Consider the following 14,312-nt stretch of genomic DNA (forward strand, 5'->3'; position numbering starts at 1 on the left):
GACAGGAGGGAGATGCTGCTGACAGCCCGAGCCAGCAGCTGCGTGAGCAGGAGCATCGGGAGCCACCTGGGGAAAGTGCTGCAGGTAGCCTAGTGCTTGCCAGGTGGGCTGACCTGGGGTGAGGAACAGATGGGGGATCCCGTGCTGCCCCAAAACCTAGAGCTCTGTGCCCACCCAGTGGTGCTTGGCCCCTCCTAGCTCTGCTTGACATGAAGGAGTTGTCTGTGGGACAAATGTCCTCTTGGCACAGCCCTTCGTGTCTTCTGATGGGATATTTTTATATTAAATATTTGGCAGCATCGCCAGCCCATCTCTCCAGCTGGATCATTGCCTGATGCACACCCACAGCCCTGTCCCTCTAATATCCAGAGCTTTTTGGGGAGCAGAAAGGGCAGAACAGAGGCAGCCCCCCCTTCTCTGCCACCCCCACTTTGCTTGTGCCCCTGTCCTGCAGCTCTGTGGGGTGTGACAGTTCCGAAGGAGCAGGTGACAGAGCTGGACTGGGGTGATAGAGGCTAAACCAGCACCTCTGACCCCTGGTCAGTGAGGGGGGCACATTCCCTTGGATCAGATGAAATGAAGACCCCAAATTGTGCCTCTGAAATGACACAAATGGAAATACAGAAGTGGAAACCTTGAGGTGGCCAGAGGCACCCAGACTCCACAGCCTCAGCACAGAGCTGTGTTTGCAAAACACCCTAAAAATAGCCCCAGGAAGGGACAAGGACAAGGAGCAGTGCCCAGGGACGTTTCTAACTGGCTGTGCTATCCTCTGTGCAGAGGCTGGGCCTGAGGGCTGTGCTGAGGGTGGCTGTTCCAGCCATGGGCTGTGCTGAGGGTGGCTGCAGTGCCCAGGAGCTCTGAGGTTCCCCTGCTGGCAGGAGCTCAGCCCGGAGCCGGAGGAGGCTGTTGCCAGGAGAATGCTGAGTTGTTTGTGCAGTGACTCCTGTTTGCTGGACTTGTCTGCACTGGGCTGTCAGGCAGCACCAGTGCTGTGTCTGGAACAGCCCATGGTTCTGAGGGTAGGCTTTTATCCTTTCTTTTCACCTTTTTTTTTTCTCCTGTCCCTTTGGAAAAACACCAAACCCAGTAAAAGAGTCAGAGAATCCCAGACTATTTTGGTTGGAAGAGATCTTAAAGCTCATCTCATTCTGCCCCCCTCCGATGAGCACTTTCACCATGCCAGGTTGCTCCAAGCCCTGTCCAGCCTGGCCTTGGACACTGGCAGGGATCCAGGGGCAGCCACAGCTTCTCTGGGCACCCTGTGCCAGGGCCTGCCCACCATAACAGGGAAGGATTCCTTCCCAATATCCCATCTATCCCTCCCTTCTGGCAGGAGGAAGCCATTTCCCCTTATCCTGACACATCAGGCCCTTTTCCCAAGTCCTTCTCCATCTCTCCTGGAGCCCCTTTAGGCTCTGGAATAGGCTCTAAGGTTTCCCCGGAGCCTTCTCCAGGCCAAACACCTTCAGCTCTCCCTTTCTCCAGTGCAGAGGGTGTCCAGCCCTCTTTGGAGCATTTTGGCCTCCTCTGGGCTCACTCCAGCAGTTCCACGTGCTTGCGATGCCCCTGCCCGGAGCTGGGGCCAGCTGAGCGGCGCAGAGGTGTTCGCCAGGGGGTTCCCTTTGGCCCCAGGGCAGGCTCGGGGAAGCGCGGCCGGCTCTGGGTAGACCTGATGGCTGCGTGCTGGCCACGCCCCGTGTTTTCATTGGTCTGATTGTTGCCGAGTGGTCACGCCCGCAAGCTCCCATTGGTCGAGGTGGGCCGGGGGCGTGTCCCCGCCCCGTGCTATGTAAGCGTGGCGGGCGCGGGGTCCCGGGGTCGCTGCGGAGCGCGGGGGCGGCCGGGGGGCACCGGGCCTGTCCCGGGCTGCCCCCACCGCCCAGCCCCACCGTGATGCTGCTCGCCGGCTCGCCGTGCAGCCCCGCGGGGCCGGAGGAGCACTGGTGCTGCGGGGCTCGGCGGGGCGGCCAGGTAAGGGCTCCCAGCTATATCGCCCCGTCCCCGGGCGCACACGGGCTCAGCCCGCACGGGCGTCCCTCGGAGAGGCGCTGAGGTGTGCCCCACAGCCCGCCCCGCCCGGCTGCAGGGAGGAGAGGAGCCGGGACATGTCCAGAGAGCGGCCGGGACGGGAGCAGCCCTTTGGCCGCGCACGGGAGCTCCAGCCCTGAGGAGTGTGCGGCAGAAAGGGCCCGAACCCTGTGCTTGGAGCAGGGGCAGCCCTGCGAGTGTGGGGGGAAATCGTGATGTTTAGTGGCATTTTGTGCCCAGGGAGGGGTTAGTGCCGTAGGCACAGTGCCGTCCTGTGCCCCGTTTCTCCCTGCTGTCCCGTGGCGGTGCTGCCCCACGCTCGGGAGCGGTGTCACAGCTGGCTGTCCCGGTGTGTCACACGCGTCCGGCAGCGCAGCAACATCCCAGCCCGGTTTCATCAGGCGCGGCCAGCCTGACGCAGAGGGTGTGGGGACACGGCCCCGCGGCCCGTGCCGGTGTCTGCCTGAGTCACCCCTTCCGGTGACGCCGACAGGGATGTTCCGTGGCTCCAGTGACTCCCGGCTGTGCCTTCCTTCCTAGGAAAGAGGAATCGAGGCTGCCCGGGAGCTGGCGAGTGGCCCCAGCACCTTCATTCCCTTGGGAGAGGTAAAGCCATGAGGATTGGCTTGGGTGGGGGTCTCCTCCCTGCTGGGGTCTCCTTCACCCTTCCCTGCGGGAAGGATTCCTAAACCCCCGATTCCTAGTGCCTGGTCAGGGTGAGATGCTGAGGGTGGAGTGGAGAGGGGTCACCCACCCCAAGCGGATCCTTGTGGCATTGTGGGGGGGGTCGTTCTGGAGATTAGGGGAACAGCTGTATTTCACCCTGCTGTTTGCTTGCCCTGCCTGTGCCTCAGTTTCCCCACTCAGCCAGACACATCTGTGATGCAAAGACCCACACCCTTGCCCTGCCTGACCCTAACATTCTGCCCTGACATTCCCAGGGCACCTGAACCCTATCTCAGCACCCACATTCACTCCTCCAGATGTTCCTCCTCAGGCAGAGATAGCACCGTGGTTTCGTCACTGCGCTGGGGGCTGACCCCCATCTCCTCCCCCGCACTGCAGAGCCCAAACAAACAACACAGGCTGAGCTGCACGGGCTGTGTGGGTTCTGTCATGGAGACCCCCAAGCCCCCTCTGCCCCCCGGGGCTGGCAGTGGGGACACGGGCAGTGGGGGCCCCCGGCGGTGTCCGTTCCGGAGGCAGGGCGCTTCCAGTGGGGTGAGGATCCAGCTTTGGTGCTCTTGGGCTCCTGGGTCCTGCCTGTTGGGGGGTCTCCATTTAGGTTAGGGGAGGTTGGGAAGAGTGGGGGCCTATAGCTTGTAGCCCTTCACTTCCCTCCTCTCCTCCTTCTGCAGATCCCGCAGGAAGGCAGGGAGAGCAGCCTGCACCAGCTCCTCGAGGCCTTCGTCTCAGCAGGCAGGGTGGACCACGTCGCCATGGTCATGGGGCTGCACCCCCAGTACCTCAGCAGCTTCTGGAAGACCCAGTACCTGCTGCTGCGCATGGACGGGCCCCTGCCCTACCACAAGCGCCACTACATCGCCATCATGGTGAGCAGCAGGGCCCTGGGGCTGTGGGGACACAGGGGCTGTGTGGGGTCCCAGCACTGCTGCTCAGGAAGCATTTGGGACCCCACAGAGGGGCCCCTTTCTGATCTGACATCCCAAACCCCTTTGAGGCTGGTGCCCACCCAGGGTACCACAACACCCTCCCTCCAGGACCCCTGGGGACTGGCACTGAGAGTGAGGGGGGAAATCCCCCTGTCTGGAACTCATATCCCCAGGGAAATCCTCCAGGAGTGATGTGGGACGAGTGGGCTCCCTGCTTTTGCTTCTTCATGGGCTTGTATCAGAGTGGGGGCCCCCAGGCAGGGCTGGGGCTGACTGCCGGCTCTCCCTGCAGGCAGCAGCCCGGCACCGGTGCTCCTACCTGGTGGGGTTGCACATGGGGGAGTTCCTGCAGGTGGGGGGCAACCCTGCATGGCTGCAGGGGCTGCACTGTGCCCCCCAAAAACTCCGGAACCTCAATGAGATCAACAAGCTGCTGGCACACCGGCCCTGGCTCGTCACCAAGGAGCACATCGAGGTGAGAGCTGATGCTGCCAGCACAGATCCCCCCAAAACACACTGATTGATCCCGGGGGTCACCTCCTGTGTGCACAGCCCCCAGGGTTTAACACTTTCAGGGCTGAGGGAGGCAGTGGGATGGGAAGGGATGACTTGCCCCTCACTATGGGTAAGACTTTTCTTGTATAGCCACTCCTGTATCCCTGCCGCTGGCGTGCCCCAGCACTGGGCTGTGGTGGGCGTGCAGCTGAGGGCTGGGGGTCTCTCCAACCCCTGCTGTGTGTCACAGGCTCTGCTGAGGCCGGGGCAGGACAGCTGGTCGCTGGCAGAGCTGGTACAGGCGCTGGTGCTCCTCACCCACTACCACTCGCTGGCATCCTTTGTCTTCGGCTGCGGCATCAAACCCAAGGAGGAGCAGGACGTGGGGAGCAGCTGCTGGGCCCCCTCACCCCACAGCAACAGCAGCCCTGCCTCTGGGGACAGCATAGGCAGCTCTGGGGTAAGAGGAGCTTTGCCTTGCAGGGGTGTCAGTGTACCCTGGGATGTTTTATGGGGCTGCCCCTGGGAATCACAAATCGGCTTGGATTGGAAGGGACCTTAAAGCTTTGTTCTACCCCCTGCCATGGGCAGGGACACCTTCCACTAGCCCAGGCTGCTCCTGACCAGCCTGGCCCTTAATACTTCCAGGGATGGGGCAGCCACAGCTTCTCTGGGCAAACTCTGCCAGGGCCTCCTCACCATCACAGGCAAGGATTCCTTCCCAATATCCCATCTATCCCTGCCTTCTGGCAGTGTAAGCCATTCCCCTTTGTCCTGTCCCTCCAAGCTCCAGTTCCAAGTCCCTCTCAAGTTCTCCTGGAGCCCCTTAAGGCACAGGAAGGGGCTCTAAAGTCTCCCTGAAGCCCTCTCTTATCTAGGCTGAACACCCCCATCTCTCCCAGTCTTGTCTCCAGAGTAGAGGGGCCCAGCTCTCGGAGAATCTCTGTGGCCTTTATTGGGAACAGCTGATGCTTTAGAGCCATGCAGTACTTCCCACATCCTCCACAGGACTTCCCCCTCCTCCCTTTGGGGGCCTGGGGGTGGGCCATGGGAGCTGCTGGAATCTGGGCAGGACCAAGTGCCAGCAGATCTGGGGTTGGGGGCCCCTCTGGTCGACCAGAGGCAGGTTTGACCCTGCCCTGTGCTTCCCCAGGGCACAGATGCCGTGCAGGAGGTGGAGGTGCTGATGGAGAGGATGAAGCTGCTGCAGGAAAACCAGCTGGAGGAGGAAGGAGTCACACAGGAGGAGATGGCGACACGCTTCGAGCTTGAGAAGACAGAGAGTTTGCTGGTGCCTTCCTCAGGTGAGGAGGTGCAGGGGGCAACTGTCTGGGGGCAGGAGGTCCCTGTGGGCCAGGGGAGCCCAAAGAGGGGGAAAGGAACCAGAATCCTGCCTGAGGGAGAGCAGGATCAGCTCCCCAGTGCAGTGCTGACTCCATCTGGGCTCATGGCCTCTGCATTGGTGCCTTGTAGATATTTTGGATCCCTCCCTGCAGTCCAACATCCGCTGCTTCCTGGAGGACCCTGAATTTGGATACAAGGACTTCACACGGAGGGGGGAGCAGGCCCCCCCCACTTTCCGTGCACAGGTGGGTGCTCAGCAGTGGCTCAGGTCTGGGGGTGCCTCCTGTTTATGTTGGGGTTGTTCCCAGGATTGTGGACAGTTCAGGTCGCCTGTCCTGGCTATGCTCCCTCCCATTGGCAGAGCCTGAAACAAGAGGAATAAAGTCCTCGACTCAAGATAAACCAAATTTAGCAAAAAATCCAGACCATCAGTGTGTTACCAGCACCCTTCTCATTCCAAATCCAAAACACAGCATTGGAACAGTGACTGAGAAGAAATTAACTCCACCCTTCCTGTAACCAGGACAGAGGGATCCCACTTTTCCCCATCAAACCCCTACCCCAGCATCCTTTCTCCACCAGGATTACACCTGGGAGGACCACGGCTACTCGCTGATCAACCGCCTGTACCCAGACGTGGGGCAGCTCCTGGATGAGAAGTTCCAGGTGGTTTACAACCTGACCTACAACACCATTGCCATGCACTGCGGCGTGGACACCTCTGTGCTGCGCCGAGCCATCTGGAACTACGTCCACTGCGTCTTCGGCATCCGGTGTGTGCCCAAAGCCTGGCTGGGAGGGCCAGGAGCAGGTCCAGTGACTTGGTCTGGGTTAACCTGGCTGGGCTTTCTGCTCTCTCTGCCTTGGGAAGGGCCAGGAGCAGGTCCAGTGACTTGGTCTGGGTTAGAGTGCTGCTGCTACTGCTTCCCTAAGGCAAAGTGGTGCTGGTGGTGGGCTTGGCTGAGGTTCAGAACAGCCCTGGGAAAGGAGAATTTAGTACAAAGTTGCAATAAGGGTTGTGAGGCTCTGGAAGAGTTTGCCCAAAGAGGTGGTGGAATCCTGATCCCTGGAAGTGTCCAAGGCCAGGCTGAACTGGGCTTGGAGCAGCCTGGAACAGTGGGAGGTGTCACTGCCCATGGCAGGGGGTGGGACTGGATGGGCTGTAAGGTCCCTTCCCACCCAAACCATTCTGGATTCTATGAATGCACAAGGCTTGTGTCTGCAGTAACACATCCTGCTCTCTCCAGTTATGATGACTACGACTATGGGGAGGTGAACCAGCTCCTGGAGCGCAACTTAAAGGTCTACATCAAGACAGTGGCCTGCTACCCGGAGAGGACAACCAAGCAGATCTATGCACAGTTCTGGAGGCACTTCAAGCACTCAGAGAAGGTGCTGCCCGTCCCTCCCCCTGGAGGGTGCTCGGGGTGCTGACCCTGTGCCTGACCCCCGGTGCTCTCCCCGTAGGTGCACATCAACCTGCTCCTGCTGGAGGCACGCATGCAGGCGGCTCTGCTCTACGCCCTCAGGGCTGTCACCCGCTACATGACCTGACCTGAGCTGCTCTGCTCTGCTCCTGCCCTGGATGTGCAGGAAAGACCAGGGGCAGCTGGAACCCTGGAAATTCGTCTGGAGTATTGTCTCCCTGCTTCACGGGCTTAGAGCTGTGGAAGTAAAGTGGGAACTTCCCTGCGCTTTCTCCCAGGAGAGGGGAGCCCCCAGGAAGCTGCTGGTGCTGGGAAGACCCCCAGGCTGCCCTGGGCTTGACAGAGCTGCAGGGGCTCTGCTGCTCCATGCCTTTTTGGGGTTGGCTTGAGTGAAGCCAGACTGGGATGTCTGTGGCTGCAGTGCTGGTGTCACACCCCTGTGACGTGTCCTGGCACCAAGGCTGCCACTGAAGAAGACTGTCCCCTACCAGAGATGGCCAGAGGATATCATGGGCTTCATCCCTGCTTTTTGGGTCCTGCTGTGCTGGGAGACAGCTGCTGGTGGGGGTGCTGCCCGGGCACCCCCTCCCCACCTTTCTGCCTCAACCCCTGCAGTTTGGGATGTGAAGTGCCTTTAACCTAAGTGCCAGGGCAGGAGCAGGAAAGGATAGGAATACCTGAGTGTGTTTTACACCTTTTTGCGTTGTTTTCCAACCACTGGCACATCTCCACTGCCTCAGTTTCAGGGGCTAAGGTGGGGAGCTGTGCTGGGGCATGAGGCTCCCTCAACCCCTCTCCTGCTGTGAGGGTGGCAGGGTGGAATGGGCTGGCCATGGCTTCATCCAGATATGCCAGAGCATTCCCAGCAGCACATGGAGGTGCCTCCTGGGGAGCAGGATCCAGGTCCAGCAGCATCGCCACCCTTGGTTTGGCTTTTGAATGATAGCTCCAGTTAAGTTATTTCTTTCTTTCTTTTTTTTTTTTTTTTGATGTATTAACTCCTGACTAGGCATGGAAATGTCTCTGTAACTTTGCTATTTAATCTTGTTTGAAAAAAATAAAATTATTATTTTTTAATTCTTTTTCCTTTTTCACTTTCCTCTTGGTCAGCCCAGGGGCTCTTCTGTATGTCAGGTGTAGAGTGTGGGGGTCTTGCTGCTCTGGGAGTGCCCAGGAGCATCCCTGATTGTCCGAGGGAAGATGTGGGAGGTCTGAGTACTCCCCCCATGCCTGAGGGGGCTGGGTTTGACTTCAGTAATCTCTCCTTGTGGTGACTGCTTCAGTCTTTCCTGGCTGTAGCAGCTTCCTGGGAAGCCAGGGTTGAGGCAGACGCTCATCCCACTGCGTGTGTCCCACGGGATGCTCTGACCCTCTGCAGTGGCGCTGGGGGGCAAAGCAGGACACCCTAAGCCCAGGATGTGGAGCCCAGCACTTATCAGGGTGTGGGCAGGAGCCCCTGGGAGCTGCTGATAAGATCCCTGGGGAGGGGCCAGATCTCCAGGGAAGGGGCTGCGCTGTGTGCCTGAGGAGGCAGATCCTGGCCCTGGGAGGACCTGCCCTGCTGCCTCTCTGAGCACCTGGAGGGTAGAGGGGCTGGGAGGGAAGCCTGGTGAGAGTTTGCTGGGGATGTGTGGGGCAGAGTCTCCATTTTGGGGCAAAGAGGATTGAGGGCAGCTTTTTAGGGAACCTGAGGCAGGAGGACAGGGCTCCCTGGGCTTTGCTGGTTGTGCAGAGTTCCTGGTGGAGACAAGAGCAGAGCCCCCACAAAGTGCTGTTCTTTCAGGGTGTCACCCTGTAGCACTGGGGGGACCTGGGGGCTTGGGGAGCTAAACCAGCTCTTGGGTCTCCTTTAGCTCACACCCTGGGTCATTGCATCACTGCAGCCCCCTTTGTTTTTTCAGTTGGTCACAATTATAAACCAATAAATTCCTCATCTGGTGCATAACTAAAGCCTGCAATTTGTGTACATATCTATAATTTATCCACAGCTTTCACTGTTCTCTTGCAGGGCAGGTGTGTTAATAATCTCCCTACCTGTAACTGATAGTTATGATCCAAATAAAAGCTATTTTTTTTCTCACTGCAATTGCTCTCAATTTAAAAATATAGTGTGTTAGTGGTGTTTAACACACATCGAAGCAACAGAAAATAATAGTAGTGGTGGTGGTAATAATAATAATAATAACTATTATTATTAATTTTCTGTGCTGAAGAAATATTTTAGGAATGATGGACCCCACGGTGCTTTGCAAAGGCGGCATCCCTGGGGCTGAGCTGTCCTTGCTGTGCAGGGTTCACGTTGGGCTGGAGATGAGAAACACCTGAGTGTGGGCAGCTCATTCCCGACAGGTGCACGCAGACACCAGGATCCGCTGCATGAACTGAAATGGATAATTACAGAGCCCATCTCGAAATCCAAAGCCTCACCCCACATTCCCAGCAACCTCCACCCAAAGCCCCAAACCCCACCCACGCCCTGACCCCAAAATCTCATGCTCCCACCCCAAATCCCCATCACCAGTCACTCCCTGGCCTTAGAGCCTCCCTCCAAACTCTCCCAGCACCTCATCATCCCCCTGACCCCAAAGCCTAGCTCCAAACGTCCCCAACCCCAAATCCCCGCGTGTCCCACCCGGTCCGGGGGGCGTGTCCCACCCGGTCCGGGGGGCGTGTCCCACCCGGTCCGGGGGGCGTGTCCCACCCGGTCCGGGGGGCGTGTCCCACCCGGTCCGGGGGGCGTGTCATCCCCTCCCGGGGGGCGTGTCTTCCCGCCCATGGCCGGTCCGCGCTGTCCACACTACATTTCCCGGCATGCCCCGCGCGCGGCTTCCGGCGGCGCGTCCCGGCAGCGGCGGCGGCGGCGGCGGCAGGTGAGAGCGGGCGGGGGCCCGGGAGAGCCGGCACGGCTGGGGAGCCGCGGGCCCGGAGAGCCCCGGCCCGGAGAACCGCGGCTTGGCCGTGCCCAGCCCTACCCGGGGGCAGCGCTGCGGGCCGGGGGCGCTCACGGAGGGAAAGCGGGGCGCCCCGGGGATGCCGCGGAAGGGCCGGGGCGCTGCGGGCACCGCGCCGGGGGCGTCCGGAGAGCGGCTCCAGGGACTCGGCTCGCGGGTCAAACGCAGCCGCTTGCTGGCTCTGAAGGCAAGAAGCGGAGTTCGCTGCTGTCCCCCGATTCGGGAACCCTGAGCGGCTTGGGCTGGCACTCCGGTAAAACCCGGGCTTGGTCCCTGCTGCCCTCCCGTGCCCTGCCGTGAGTGTTTCCAGCTTCCCCAAAGTTCCCTCTGAGGCAGCCCCGCTGGTATTTCTTTGTTTGATCTCTCCTGCCTTGATGTTGACTGAAATTTGAAACGTCCCCGTTGTGCTTTCTGGCTTAATTGTTCTTTCCCTCTGTTTGCACGCAGATGAATTATTTACCTCTGTGCCTTGCATTGGGTTGTGTTTGTCCAGGTGGAGGTAGGCAAGGGCTCGGTGCCCTTCTCTGGCACTGAAATGCTGCAAAAAAAGTAAATGAAGTGAGACGGTGCTCAGCTGAGGCTGAAATAAACTATAAAGCTCCTTAAGCATTAGGATGTTTAAATGCTGCTTCTGCAAGCCTAGAAAGAGAAGAGGGAGTCAAGGAATCCCAGAATGACTTGAGTTTGAAGTGACCTTAAAGCTGCTCCTGTGTCTCCCTCTGCCATGGCAGGGACACCTCCCACTGTCCCAGGCTGCTCCAAGCCCTGTCCAGCCTGGCCTCGGGCACTGCCAGGGATCCAGGGGCAGCCACAGCTTCCCTGAGTACCCTGTGCCAGGGCCTGCCCACCCTCACAGGGAAGGATTCCTTCCCAATATTCATCTAAATCTCCTTGTTGAGTTTAAAACTGTTACAATTCTCCTATCACTTTATGCCTGTATAAAAAGTCACTCTCCTGGTTAGAATCTTCCTTCAATTATTGGAAGGGTGTAGTGAGATTTCCCAGGAGCCTTCTCCTTGCAGTTCTTCTTTATTGCTTAAAGAAAGCTGGAATTGTACAGGAGTGAGTACTAAAGTTGAAGTTTTGTGATGCTCCTGTTTTTTAAAAGCAAGTCCTGTGCAGCAGCAGGGAAGGGGATAGATGAAGTTTCCACAGCCCACTCTAGGTGGGTAAAGGATGTTCAGCTGAGTTAGTTTGATGTGCTGCAGAAGATGCAAGGGAGTGTAACTGGATTCCTCTCCCTGCTGCGATTTCCTCAGGAGTGCCTGGTGCTCTTCAGGCAGACCTTTTAAATTAATCCAAACTGCTTTTAAGAGTCGATAGCACCTAAAATCGGCAACTTACTTGGTTTAAATTCCTTTTTGTGAAGGAAAGGGCGAAATAGAGCCAAAATGAGGCCGATTGCGAGGGATGAGGCTGTCACAGTTACACCAACTGAAGCTGAATATCTGGACAGTGATGGTAACAAAACCCCTTTCTCATTCAGGGTAGTTTAAACCTGTTCTTGCCAACAGTGCTGGGAATGACTCTGCTGTTCTGTCCCAAGTCAAGGTGTTCAAACATACCAGTGTATCCCTTCCCAGGCGATACTCTTGTTATCTGATAATGTATCAGAGTGTTTTTGCAAGGAGCCTTTTCTTTCTGGATTACCCAAGGGCTGAGCTGTGTCTGAGGCACAGAGCATACTCACTTCCTGGGAGATGGGGTGGGAGTCCCGTTGGGAGCATGGGGCAGTGCCACAAAGAAGGGGAATGTGATTGCATCCTTGTTTTCATGCTGCTGGATCAGTGATTATACAGCATTCTACTTCATTCGGTCACTGGTTAATTTAATTTCCAGTTCAATTCGATAACAGTTTTGAGAGCCAAATCATTTGTATTTAAACAAATGGCTTCTATTTTGATCAAATTTCATTGTGTTTGGCATGTGTTGGAGCATTCTATGTATTAAAAATTGCTGAGACTCTGGTTCCTGCAAGTTTATTAGCTGGTGATGAATATTTAGTTACAAGATGTACAAAACCTGGGGGCGGGGGGGGGCTTAAAACAGAACTGGGTTTTTCTGGCTGATCTCAGTAATACCATGAGTGAAGAAAGCTGCAAATATCCTTGGGATAATTTGGATTACCTCAAAATATGTCATTTTTCAGGCAAAACCAGAACTTTGGGCTGCAGGGAAACTGGTAGGGCTGTTGGGGGCAAAGACATCATCTTGCTCCTGCATCCATAAGGTGAGAGTGGAGATGCTCCAGGTCATTCATAATCAGTTCCCTAATTCTCTTTTGCAGTGATTTTCTGCATACAAATGCCATGTGGATTTACTTTTCTGAGTGTGAGAATGCTTTTATTTTTTGCTGGCAAGTTTGGAGCCTGTGGAAAACTAATGGATGTGCAACTGTAGCAGTGTTGGGCCTGGGCTTTGTGTCGAGGGGAAAAAAGCCCTTTCAGAGATCTATTTTTATCAGTTAATTAGTCGCTGTTGCTGACGTGTCAGTGCTGTGGTGATAACTATTCCCAGTTCTTCCCTGCACAGTGGGGTCATGGTTAGGCAAGGAATGCAGCAGCCAGCATGGCTGCTCATCCCCATGGCTGAGTTTAACTCCTTCCAAACTGTGCCCCTGAATCCAAGGGTGGATTCCATGGGAGGAGCTGGCATGCAGCTGTGCAGAAGTTTGTCAGCCTTCAGCAGAGGTGCTGTCTCATTGGTGACTGCCCTTCATTTTCCCTCTGCCAGAGGATTTACTGTATCTCGGTAGGAGCTGAGGTGTGGAGGTTGTGATTTGCCAGTGGCTGGGTGACAGGCCTGGAATCAGAGGTAAAAGGCTGCAGCTTTCCCAATTCTTGCTCTTAACTGCTGATTTTGAATGACTCAGGACGGTCTGTCTGGGTTGGAACGTGACCAGGCAGAACATCCAGTGATTGCACATTGGTATTTTGCTTCTTGTAGATGAGGAGTTGCTGTTTTCCTGATTTCATATTGATGAAGCCCTTAATCTGAAAATTCTTGTGTTGTTCATTCTATTGCTTGTGGTGTCACTTGTTTTTGATCCTCATCTGTGCTGAGATAGGGAGGTGAGAGGCAGCTTTGGTCTCAGCTATACCCTGCTTGTCACTGCCTGAATTTCTCTGTTTGTTGGTGACTGCTCTTTCTGCTGAGGATGGGATGGGGGAGGGAGGACTAATTATCTCCAGAGAGAGGCTTTAAATGCTATTAGCCAAAAGAGCAGGCTTCATCTCCTAACTTGAATGAGTTGAAAGAAATAACACAAAGCACTAGTGGCAAAGATATGAAAATTGAGAGCAGTCCAAATGGTTTCTCTCTGCTGAACTCTGGAAATAGATTTATTATTTCTTTTCCCTGAGCCTTTGGCTGGTAGCAGGCTTGGAGGAGTGAGGGAAGGGGTAAACAGATTGTTAACTTTACTCTTTAGTGTTTGTGCTTTTTGCATACTGATTTCAAAGCACAGCTAGGAATCGCTCACCTACCAGCTTAGTGTAGTCGAGATGGGCAATTCATTATCAAGGACTAATTAACTGCAGCTGCTGAGTGTCATGAGGCAAAACAAGGTGCATACTGATGAGGTCAATTTGTGCAAGCCTGGCACTTCTGTGCGGTCTGTGCCTTTTGAAACACTTTTGGGAAAGATCATTGGACTTCGGTAAAGTTTACTGCTGTTAGAGGTTTGAACCTTTTCACTGTCAGCTCCAGAAAGCTGCTACTAAAAGCAGGAATCTCGTGGCTGCCAGTACCTAAAGGTTTTCCTTTAGTTAAACAAGCCCCAAAAGTTAACCCCTTAATTAAGCTGTATTGCCACAGACTCAGTTGTCTAAAATACATCAAGATTAATCCCCACCACTGATTTAAACTGTAGGCTGCCCCGTATGGGCTTCCTTCATCACCTCACACTTGTCTGTGGGAAGGGTGAACCTCTCTTAATGCTTTTCTCTCCCTTAGCTTTTAAGGGTGTAATCAGGAAAAGTTTGGCCCAAATCATATCGGAAAGCCTCGATTTGTAAACTCGAATCAAAGTTTGGGAGGCACTGACTTGTTTGGTGTCTGCACAGTGTTTAGTGGTGGGCCATGCTCATTTCTCGCTGTGTAAACACTGTGTTGCAGAGGGTGACTTAGCAAAAAAAGCGATTATTGCTGGATGTGGCCTTGAGGTTGGGATCACAAGCTGTGTCTCAGGCTGCCCTCATGGAGGGGAAGCTTCCAGAGGTGTTTGTGGATGGGGGATAAAGCCAAAGGTTGTCTTCGGAGTATTTGAACTTTGAACAAAGCATGTCACTGTGCCAGTTTTCAAGGGACTTCAGCTGTAGTCACATGCCTTTGAAGGTTGTGTTATCTCGACTAATCCTTATGTCCTACTCAAAATCAAATCTGGGATGTCTGTCACCAGCTGAGCTTGCTGCTGTAGGTTGGGGGCTCGGCCGTTCTCACTGTGCCTGCTG

At 55.7% G+C, this 14,312-nt stretch overlaps 2 protein-coding genes across 6 annotated transcripts in view; both read left to right on the forward strand.

Moving 5' to 3' along the window:
• The first annotated feature begins 1,781 nt into the window (after positions 1 to 1,781).
• Positions 1,782 to 7,987, forward strand: SESN2 (sestrin 2). Of its 2 annotated transcripts, XM_050983235.1 has the most exons (10): positions 1,782 to 1,974; positions 2,572 to 2,637; positions 3,390 to 3,584; positions 3,937 to 4,119; positions 4,390 to 4,599; positions 5,293 to 5,443; positions 5,613 to 5,728; positions 6,066 to 6,256; positions 6,731 to 6,875; positions 6,951 to 7,987. In XM_050983235.1, exons 1-10 carry the CDS (start codon positions 1,897 to 1,899, stop codon positions 7,035 to 7,037), a joined length of 1,422 nt encoding a protein of 473 aa, XP_050839192.1. In that variant the 5' UTR covers positions 1,782 to 1,896; the 3' UTR covers positions 7,038 to 7,987. The 2 variants fall into 2 exon arrangements, with proteins under 2 accessions (XP_050839192.1, XP_050839191.1); XM_050983234.1 differs by lacking the exons at positions 1,782 to 1,974; positions 2,572 to 2,637 and adding an exon at positions 3,074 to 3,252.
• A 1,739-nt stretch (positions 7,988 to 9,726) lies between these two features.
• PHACTR4 (phosphatase and actin regulator 4) overlaps positions 9,727 to 14,312 on the forward strand; it is a 50,303-nt gene continuing 45,717 nt past the window's right edge. For 2 of the 4 annotated variants that reach the window (XM_050983231.1, XM_050983229.1), the window contains exon 1: positions 9,762 to 9,780. The gene's annotated coding sequence lies outside the window, so the exon portion shown is untranslated. Of the gene's footprint in view, positions 9,781 to 9,944; positions 10,158 to 14,312 lie in introns of those variants that run through there. The other 2 variants (XM_050983228.1, XM_050983230.1) reach the window with 2 other exon arrangements.

Source organism: Serinus canaria, chromosome 23 (genome assembly GCF_022539315.1).
Source record: "Serinus canaria isolate serCan28SL12 chromosome 23, serCan2020, whole genome shotgun sequence".
Taxonomy (NCBI): domain Eukaryota; kingdom Metazoa; phylum Chordata; class Aves; order Passeriformes; family Fringillidae; genus Serinus; species Serinus canaria.